Raw genomic sequence first — 11302 nt, 5'->3', positions numbered from 1 at the left:
ATTAGAAATAAATTATTTTGTATAAAAATTAGCATGCGTTGACCATTGCATTTATTTTAGCATAACCCAGGACTTAATTCAGTCAGCCATCACAAGAAACAAATTCATCTTCTTTTACGAGTTGAACAATGTAGGACAGGAAAGGAAATTGTCACAATCACAAAAAAGTACTTACAAATATAACATCAGACATGATTTATTTCAACAGCATTTTTTTTCACAAGCTAACATTTGTTTTCCTTTTGTGATTTGCTTCTTTTTGTGAATGAACAGTTCAGAAGCTTGACACTCTGTCTCTATGTTATAAAACTGGACTTTTCCTTCCCCTGTCTCTTTTTGCCTTTTGCCTCTTGTTTAATCCTTGTCCTTTGGGAGACTGACTATTGATTTGAATGTAGTCTACTGGTATTTCCATGACTGAATTCTGGTGGTGGTAAAGTCTATGTTTGCAAGATTCCATCCTGCAGGTCTTCCAGTGAATTTCATCCCTGCTCAGTTTGCCTGATTGCTGTAACTGACATAAGTTGTCTTGGTAGAGGAGGCTGTAAATCAAAAAACCAAAAACAAACAACAACAAAAAACAAAGTTCAGGTTTTTTAGAATCAAGAGAGGAGAAAAAAACCCCCCATATTTAGCATTTGAACTCAGACAATGTCCAACTATATTTCCAAATAACATGGCCCATGTTCATGGAATAAAGTAAGAAAGTTATAAAAATGTATAAACAGTGGTTAAATTGTATCTCAAGTTCCATGTTCTTGATAATAAGTTATTTTGCTTATGATTTGGGGAAGCAGAGGTGAAGAGAGAGGAACAATGGTGAGTGGTTTTAGCATATCTGTAACAGAATTTCAACATACAGTTTCTCTGGTGTTATTTTGGTTGATTTCTGTATAGATGTTCTTAATTTAGAGCTTGGATCTTTCTCCCTTTTCTACTGATTGAAGACAACTTTGCAGCTCATGGTAGTTTGTTCATCTAGAAGGAAGCTTACTCTCCTCAAAAGGAGCAAAGCCTAACGTGGGAAACATTTCCTTAAGTTAGCAAAACTGAGAGGCTAGTGCCTAAAGCACATATTCTCTTCGGAACCTTCAGACACAAAGCATCTGCATATAAATGAGCCAGCAGAAATGCTTTTGAGAGCCTAGGCTGTATGTTAGAGCTTCTATGCTATTACGTTGATGGTCAACTTTGAGCATCATCCTTTGAGCAAAGCTGATACCCCTTGTTCAGAATCATAGAATCATTTAGGTTGGAAAGGATCTTTAAGATCAAGTCCAACTGTAAACCTTACATTGCCAAACCCACTATGAAACCATGTCCCTAAGCACCACATCTACGTGTCCTTTAAATACCTCCAGGGATGGGGACTCAAACGCTCCCTGGGTAGCCTGTTCCGATGCTTAACATTGAAGCAGTCTCAGTGAAGAAATTTCTCCTAGTACATAATGAGAGAGTCAAACACTTTTACTATTGTAAAAGTGAATAAGTGTGAATCTTACATGGAAGTTTGTGTTAGCTTCTAGCCCTTATAACTTATCCCTTTGCTGTAAAAAATATGGCCCAAGTCTCCATTGTTCTGTTAATGCAGTGGTGGGAAGACGGAAGTGGTGACATCAGGGCTCACAGGCCTGATTTTAAACCAGTTGGGTATATGGCAAATCAGACTGCTGGGGGACTGAGTCTCTTTTTTGTCCCTATAATAAGATCTATGTCTCACTTCATAAAGAGGAATTTGGCTTCCTAAATAAGTTTTATATTCCATCTGCTGCAGGCATGTTCTACTTATGACAGTGAAGACTGCATCTGGCAGGTTGAAACTAACATGATGATACAAAAGTTGTCTGGTCTATAGACTCAAAGTTCTTAATTCTGTTCCCATACCTTACTTCCTCCAATTTCTTATTTCTGTATAGAATCTGGTGGGAAGAGCTGAGATAGACAGGAAGAGGATTCTTCATGCTAACTCCTAAATCCTGCCCAACAATCTGGTGATTTGGCAAGAATAGACTACAGAAATCAAGAAATGACAGTTTTCCTCTCTCCTGCACTAAAGGTTAAAGTGAATCAAAGATCACTAAAATTGGTGCAAAGTAATACTAGGTAATATAAATAACTAAGCTTGCTGTTTGTTTCTTTCTTTCTGTATTCTTTGGGTTCCTGAGAAATTTGATTCTAATATTGCATTTGCCATTTTTTAAGACACAACACAACCAGAACATTATAATTCACATATCACTAATTTTTTTGTTCCCTAAGAATGTATATATAAGAATGAATAATCAAAAGGAAGCTGCAAAACATAATATTTCTTACTTCACTTGCACAGGTAGCTCCAGTACTTTGTGTTTGGTAGAGCTAATTCATGAAAGGATTGCTTTTGGCACATTAAGCAAATAATTTACATAATCGATCACATTATTTGAGCACCCACATGAAATAACTTTATTTGCATGTATTGGGACACTTGAAGCAAATATAGACTCATTTACATCCTTCAGATCTTTCAGATGGCATGTACTACTCCCATCTGAACTCTTCCATGCTCCCACAGCTGGATTTCTGAGAGTCTATTTTTCCTTTAGCCTGTTATGTCCCTTCTGAAAATAATGCAGGACTGCTGAAATGGCACCAAGTTCCTTAAAGCATAAAAGGATTTTGTTCCCAGCTAAGAAATAGCAAATAAATGCACATCTGCAAACACTGCACACTTGGGAACAAAAGGACTGAAGGAGCAGAGCTGGTTTTTTTGACTCACCCTAAAAATCAGCTCAGATACGTATGTGATCAGGTTAAACTAGCTTACAACACCCTGTATCAGCTGAGTTCTTTAACTTTTCATGTGTATTTTTTTAGCCCACAACAACATAGCATAATAGGATTTATCACAACTCAGTAAGCTGAATTATGTGAGGACATTTGCAAGCTCAAAATACAAAAATATATAGTAACTACACCTTAGCTGATTTAAAACAACTTGTTAATTTGCTGTAACTTTGTTGTATATCTGAGACTTAAATAGCTTTGACAGAATCCAGGACTGATCAAGAAACAAAAATTATCCTATTGAGTTCTGAGTGTTGTTACTTTAAAAAATGATAGCACAGGAAGCTAGTGTAGATAGTAGTTAGAAATTTATTAAAACTAATCCCATCTCCAAACAATGGTTTTTTTACTTGATAAATATTACAAGTGTCTTTATAGTCCAATGTAACAAGCCTACATTTCCTGTTTGGGGATCGAATGTTTCAGCAGCTGGTGTCCTGCTTTTTAAGACTGTTAGCATTTCATAGTAATAACATGAAACACATTTGGCAAGCATAGATGGCCAGTAAAAGTAACAGACTTGGCTCAAAATATTTCTGGGAATGAACACTCTTTTAACTCCAGTTACCACACTGCTGTTGGAATGAGACAAAAAGAAAATTAAATAAAAAAGGATCTAAAGCAATTTAGAATTATTATTGTGGTCTGACCTATATGCATTTATAGTACTTGTCATTGTTATGACTTCTGTAATTGCATCTGGATATTGTTTTGTTTTCATCCTGTTTCCCAGATATAATTTGTTTTCCACTGAATATGAATGTATGTCCACCAAAAACACGATCATATTCATGTGGGGGACAACATGAAATAAAGTCTGTTGCATGAAACAGGACAAACTACACAGAGAAGAGCTGTCTCTGGATGGGAAGCAAAAGGAATTGCTTGGCTGTCTCACCTGATTCCTTACCTAGTTATGAGCATTGTTATCGCCACCAGTATTTGTGCTTGGGAAATGCTGGAAAACACTTATTACCCACTTCTGGTATACTAGAAATAGCCTGATTTTCTGTGATCAGCTTCATATACTACCTCTGAAAAGAAGGATCTACTTCACATGGAGTCAGTGCAAGGAGAAATTTTCTAACGTTGAGAGTTTGTTACTATTGTCCTAGTGAAAAGGACATATGTGACATTATGTACTGGTAACTCACAGGAACCTCCAAAAGTTTTGACAATAACTCTTTTGGCAGAAAAGAGGGAAGCTGGTCAAATCCAAATGGTACAGAACTGTTCTGGGGAAGAGAGAAACCCATCTTGAGGCCAAGAGCTCAATTACATAGAGACGGCTCTCTGGAGTGCAAATTACTTGACTCTGAGTTTTTGCCTATGAAGCATTATAAAGCCTGGATCAAAGCCTAGTCATGATATACTCCTAGTGAGCTCAGAATTATATAGATGTGCTACTGTTAAAATCATGTTTAGAGCACAGTAAATAAGCATTATCTGCATACATCACACTACTGGAGAAGCAGACTAGCTTCCAACAGCAGCTGTTTTCATGAATTATGCATAGTCATCATTTAAGGAATACCAGACACAGCATTTCTTAATTAGATACAGTAGTAAACATCAGATACCCAAGACTTTCTTATTAACGCTCTTTCTCACCCTGCTGTGGAATCCCTCCTTTGACTTTTGCTCAGAAGTTTATAATTTTGCAAACTCAGCAAAATCCACCTGTCCTTCCCTTCTGAATTTCCTTTTGGTGACTTCTGACGATTTGAGAAATTATTGAGCTCTTCATATTTCCTCACTGTTATTTATTCCACAAGGAATTTCATTGCCTTTCTCCTTTGTTTTATGTCATAATCTGAAGGTGTATAAATATATAATCTGCTCAGTCTAGTAGATTTACACATTTTGAAGGGTCATGATTTTTTCAAGTGAATTGGTTTACACTCAGTATCCTCCATGCATAAGAAACTATAGTATGGTAACTTATGGACCATTTTTATATAGTCTTCAGTCTGGCAAACTCTGATTGAATTCACTGGAGGGAGGTTACCTTTTTTTGAAATAAGTACATTTTTCTGCAAATTTGGTACTGACTTGTCTCAATGTGCTCAAGTAAAATAGTACTATTCAATCACCTGTCAACATTATCAGAGAGTACTAATAATTCAAATAAACCCCCTCATTTGCAGTAAAATGACTGAAACAATTTGTCTTTAGCTGTAACAGCTGCTGTCTACCCCATGTGACTTCTAACTTCTCATATAAACCATTTCTCCATTACTACTAAACTCTGGGGATAAAGTTATTGGTTCTATTTATATTTTATTATTATTATTATTGTGATGTCCAGTTTATAAGGCTGTATGTCATGTGGTGAAATGGAAGCTATAACCTCTGTTTTCTTCTATACCAGAGCAATTTAGAGATGTGGCAAGATTCAAGAACTTCTCTGACATGGAAAAGAACTTCTCATTACTAACGCACAACATATCAGAACATGTAATGATTAAGCTGTATATGAATTACCACAATTTTGTACCAAGATGAGCAAGACCACAACAAAAAACCTGGATGGGAAGCACTATTCTGGGAAACGTTAGTACTCATGAGTTGTGATAAATGAACAAGTCAACAAATATTAAGTTAAGGTGAAAAGGTAAAAAACATTATTTTCACTTCCATATCTAACTGCAAAATAAAAACAATATTTGTTTTCAACAGCCTTTGAGTTTTCAATATACAGTGATGACCATAAATACACCTCATGAACTGTCAGGACATACCACGACTGGCACAGCAATGCACAACACATCAAATTAGCACTAGCTAAAACAGATCATTTTAAGAAGATGTGGCTTTGCAAAATCTGCTTGTGCTTTTTTATTTTTGTTACTAGCCTGTGAAAAACAATTTCTTTTAAACAACTCTAGGCATTCCTGCATTCAGCAGTACATGAATTCTGACACACCTCTGGATTCATGCAAAACAAGCAACAAAAAGAATAAAGTTTATTATTAAAAGGAAGTGCATTCTTTTGAACGTACATCTATTAGGAAGTGCTGCCACTCTTGACCATGGGAAAGTCTACAGATGACTTACTGTTGGTTTCAAGACTTTCACACAGTTCAGTTTTGACCTCGCCATTTGGTCTGTCATTTCCTTTTTGGGTCAGTTTGCTTTGCATTGTGGCAGCTGTCACTACAGCCTTGAAGCTCCGCTTCCGTTTTTGAACATTCTGCTCTGGATGAAAAATGATAATATAAACCTTGGGCATGTAGAGCATGCCCAGAGATACAGAAGCACTTAAACTCATGGAGACAGTAAGTGTTGTTGTCTGGATGTACATCTGGGGAAGGAAAGAAACAAGAACATAAAAATCATTGTTATATTTATTTAATTTAAGAAGGAAAACAAAGTAATTAACTAAAAAAATACTAGGTGGAAAGGGAACCAATAACACTCTTCTTTTTCTGTACACACATCAGAACGACTCTTGACTTATGTTGCCTTTAAATATAATCAGGTATGGCTGTTTCATCTTGGGTTTTTTAACCTTAAGAGTAGGTGGTGGAGATGACATAATATTTATTAAACTTCATTCTCACAAAAGTAATCAAGAAGCTGTAGCAACCACATTTTCAGAAAAGAAACAAATACATTTGTACAGGAAAAAAGGAGTGACAACAGGGTTAGCCTTGTGTCTTGTATCTTCTACTTTAATACACAGAAGCTTCTAAAACAGTATGCCATGTGGTGATTCAGTAGGGTGTGCAGCATGGCTCAACCGCCAGCAGGAATAATATAGAATCTAATAAAATCTTTGATATATTCTTTGAATTTCAAGCTTGGGAAAAAAAAAATGCTTTTACATATTTCCATGTTACTGTTGAATTCTAGTCACAATGGTCTGTTGGCACACAATAAATTTATTATTATGTCACAGTCCTAACTAAGTAGTCAGAAAATCAGGGAACCGAGAAATCAGATCACTAAGGACCTCAGTCCCCTATAGATACAAAGGAAAAAACATACACTTTGGAATGAGTGTGTCTATTGTTTTTTACCATCAACAAAAAGAAAGCAACTCTGGTCTTCCATAGTCCGTAAATGAAAATGACAATGAATACTCCATAAGAACAGCAGAGAGAATTTTATATTTGAAGAAGTATTTAAATAGTATATTGGAAATATTAATTTTAGTTCTACTTAAAATTTATTTTTTCTTAGGAAATTATATTTTATTAAATATTTTATGAGTCAAGAATTTTACTTTACAGTTCTGTGTGGTTTCCTAAACTAAGTAGAAAATCTCTCAGTAATCATGTTGTTATACTGAAAAAGATACTGAAGTAAAACCTGCTCATTGCCTTGGCAGAGCATTCACTGACATTGTTGTCAGGCATGATTTAAACACTGACCAATACTATCATATTAACCTGGAGATAAGGTAGTAAGTCTGTCTGCAATGTCAGCTTCAGATCATCTGTTTTTATTAAGTGCCCTTGGGTAGCTTAGCCCTTGGCAGAAAAGTAGAGATACAATAAACTGGTGTGCAGTCACTATTATAGTCGAACATTTTTTAATGTCTTTCAGCTTACAAAGTTTTTCCATTATATACTTTCTCCTTAGAGATCACAAATAAACTGTGCTCTCACTTAAAGCAATGTTAGGTGAGAAACGTGACAAATGTATTTTGGAAGCATGGACTCTTGCTCTGAACCACCTTGCAAACTATCTATGTAATTGTACAGAAACCCGCCAAATATTACCATAAAATGAGGGATAGCCCAATCTACTCTTTAAGAAAAGTCTGATGATACTTCAAAATTTATAAGACGTTCAACCTGCTTTCAAGGACAGCACCAGACTGAAAAGGCAATCAGGATTGTCTTTCTATTGTGCTAAGGAAAGTTATAGGACCAACACCTTCCTTCATTTCAATAATACATCAGGAAATCTACATAATACAGTCTTTTCTCTCACCAGTTAAATAATTCCATTCCTTTCAATCGCTAAAATGACAGTTGTGTGCCTGAAAGCAGAGCTTGACCTACATTGTACATGAATGAAGACCTCACACGGTTACGTTAAGAAGCAAGGTTTTTTCAGACTTCTGTGAGAAGACCTCTGTACAGATGCATGTTCATATGCAAAAAGCACCAACAACATATCTATTTCTCCCTGAATCAAATAGGCTGATCTCCAATTAAATTGGTGCAGCAATGGCTTTAGGGTTAAAGAGTTGCAGTAAGTGGTGTCCAAAAGCAAAGGTATTTTGGTTCCTAAAGATGCAGGTATTTCCTAATGGGATTTTCAAAACTGAATCAATGCAATACCTTTAACAAACTGTACTGTATATGAAAATTCCATTAAACATAAAAAATCCTTTTTTGAAGTTATACCATTTTTAAAAATCTAACTCATGGCAGTTAAGTGGCGAGCTGAGCCGTACCCACAAAGTCTGTAACAATGCCTGGCATTTTAACATGTATTTTTTAAGACCTTATCACATACCCATGATGTAAGGCTTTTTTCTCATGGTTCAGTATAAGAGTTAGTCAATAAAAAAGGATAAGAACCTCTGGATGTTATAGGGTAAAATACATACATTCATGTAATAGTACTAGTCATATTCACAACAAAAACGTGCATTATGATAGATCTCAATGACCTTTCTTGTAATAAGAAGTCCCACAGTGCCAAGCTCTTACAAATACTAACGAGAAAAAGTCTGCCTGAAGGTTTACATTCAAGTAAGCTTCATAAGTGAATTGACTCTAAATCTGATCATGCATTCCCTGAAATAAGAGCCCATGGATTTCAATGCACTTAGTGCAGGTATTTTGCATTAGCTATATCATTACATGTAGTATATTTACTGTGGATTTAATTGAAATGACCAGCATGACAGCTTATTTAAAGAAATCCAAATCACAGATTCTTTCATGTTGCAGATTACAGTTCATATGCAGTAGGATTTATTTATAATGATTGCTGTGCTTTTGAACCAGCCTCTATATTTATTGAAACAATAAAACTAGAGTGAGTTGGGAATTTTCTGACAGAACAGTTTTCAAGTAGTGAATATAGTCTTTAGAGAGCTTTGGCCTCAGGGATTCTGTTTTGCATGGATTACTCTTACTACTTACTCCTTAATGAAGCTAATGAGAAAGAAGAGCTTCAAGAAACTTGGTAGACCTTGAAAGAAAAGCTTTGAACATATACTTACATGTACACATTGTATGTGGTATGTACATCAGTCTGACTTCATATGCTAATGCAATTGCATACTCAGCTGGAGACTAGTTATCCATGACAGTCTGGTCTGATACCTTTCCCTATTAGAATCACAGAGTGATAGAATAGAGACCTATTCCTTTCCCTATTATAATCATAGAGTCGTAGTTTGAGTTGAAACGGACCTTTAAAGGTCATCTGATCCAACCCCCCTGCCATAAGCAGGGACATATTCAACTACCTCAACTTGCTCAGAGCCCCGTCCAACCTTATCTTGAATGTTTCCAGGGATGGGGCATCTGCCATTTGTCTGGGCAACTTGTTCCAGTGTTTCAGCACCCTCATCATAAAAAAAAATTCTTCCTGATATCTAAATGATATCTAGTCTGTACCTACCTTTTAGTTTAAAACCATTACTCCTTGTCCTATCACAACAGGACCTCTTTCTTTTTAAATGGTCATTTGCACACTGAGAGTCTGCTTATAGGACAGGAACATCCCCTGAATGTGATTCTTCCCATCTTTGGAATCCCCCTTCTTGCAGGCTGATCAAGCACCAGTCTTGCAAACAGGATGCCACACACTTGGTTTGACTTTTGTCTGACTCTTATCTTGTTTTATCCCTGACAAGAGAACAATGATGTTTTATGGCTGTGCTTTCTGGTTTTTTTTGTTATTATGGGAACATAACTACCTGTAACTTTTACAGAATTAGCTGCTCTAAAAATCAAGGAGCAAAAAAAGTAGTTCAGTTTAATAAGATATGAGGTCTGAATAATTTTTCATGTGTCTCAGTGGTAGCTCCCTCCAAGTTACAGGAGAAAAAAAGTCCCTTTCTCACAATGATTCCCATTTACACAGAAATGAATTTCAAGACTCCTCACAATAAAATCCATTCTGAACTACAACCTTTTTGTCCAATAATGCCTTTCACAAGTGTAAGAAAGACTGCTATATCTATTCTTCTTGTTCTTGAGAGTCAGAAGATATGACAGAAAACTAAAACCATGGTAGCACAAGGAAAAAAAATTGTATTAAGGAAAACACTTGAGGCCTAAATACTTTCCTGTCTCCATCCCCTACCCCAGCCCACATCAGAAATGGTACAGGACTTCTTATGTATTATTATCCACTTCCACAGCTGATAAAAAATCTCTCACAACAGATTGTGTCTCATGTAAATGATCTAGACCCAAACTCAAACACGACTTGTTTATCTCACAAATGATCTAGACTCTTTTCTTATGAGAAGGATCCTACAAGGTTCGTAACATAGCCTCTGACTGCCTCAGTGGCTGAAATAGATAATGGCTGCATGAATATTTAGGGGTTTTCTATCTTCTATCATTGATCCCAGGAATATGTATCTTTCTACTTTGAAACTTAAAATGTGACATAGGAATTATTGGGGAACAAAAAAAGAGGTTATTTTAGAAAAACAGATACTCTGATGGCTTCTTCAACTTGGAAGTACTTGAAACTGAATTGCCTCCTTGGTAACCTGAAAAATTTCTATGCCTCGAAGCAAGTGTGTGCACCAAATTGTCCCAGTGCAGGTTGCTGAATGCCTACCTCTTAGTTAGGCTTTACTGCTTAGAATTGAAAGATCACCCAAGTCGTCAGTATTGTTCCATCAGTTAGGTGCTTGCAGAGACAATGTCATGCATATAGCACGCCTTGAGTTCAACACAAAGCAACCACTTTCATTAGAGAAAAAAAGTAGTACTGGTAATGCCACAATTTTTGTTCAGATTGCTTCCTTCGTTTGAGTCATCCCCTACTTTCACACAGAGTATATTCAGGCTTCCTCCAGAACTGAGGGTTTTCTCGTGCTATTTATTTTTATTTTTATTTTCTACTCTGTTTTAATAGGTCAAATAGAGGGTACCTCCCACCTAGCCTGCTATCTATTCTGGTTTTAATAGTATACCCTGGATAGGTGGGAGATAACAGCTATTGCGATTTCTTGAGTGAATTGAATCTAAGTTTTCCACTTTGGTGCAAGTTCTTTAACTGCTAATAGTTGTAACACAGAAGATGAACAAGTCCAGCAGTTAGTGAAAACTACTGTGGTTAGTGCTAAACCACAGAGGGAAGTCTTGGTACATCTCAGGCTATTGGGGTGCCTGGTGTAGATCCAACTCAGCTACTTTCATTCCAAAGAGAAATGGATTTTAAAGAGATGCAGCTGGTCTAATGCCTGTTATTGGCTAATTCTATATAATCTGCCCTTTAGAAGTGCCTTTCTCTGCAGGCTAAAGAAACTGCCTCTGTATCAAAC

The 11302-nt window shown here is 36.2% G+C and overlaps 1 protein-coding gene across 3 annotated transcripts in view; it reads right to left on the bottom strand.

Annotated features, from left to right (window-relative positions):
• Positions 1-210: 210 nt before the first annotated feature.
• Positions 211-11302, bottom strand: part of GRM8 (glutamate metabotropic receptor 8) — a 356040-nt gene continuing 344948 nt past the window's right edge. For 2 of the 3 annotated variants that reach the window (XM_037390285.1, XM_037390287.1), the window contains 2 exons: positions 5829-6130; positions 211-542 (listed from right to left, as the gene is read on the bottom strand). In XM_037390285.1, coding sequence (XP_037246182.1) covers positions 5834-6130 — 297 coding nt within the window. In that variant the 3' untranslated portion in view covers positions 211-542; positions 5829-5833. The remainder of the gene's footprint in view (positions 543-5828; positions 6131-11302) is intronic. The other variant, XM_037390286.1, reaches the window with a different exon arrangement.

This window comes from Falco rusticolus, chromosome 5 (assembly GCF_015220075.1).
Source record: "Falco rusticolus isolate bFalRus1 chromosome 5, bFalRus1.pri, whole genome shotgun sequence".
In the NCBI taxonomy this organism is placed as follows: Eukaryota; Metazoa; Chordata; class Aves; order Falconiformes; family Falconidae; genus Falco; species Falco rusticolus.
This window is presented reverse-complemented; position numbering and strand designations above follow the sequence as displayed.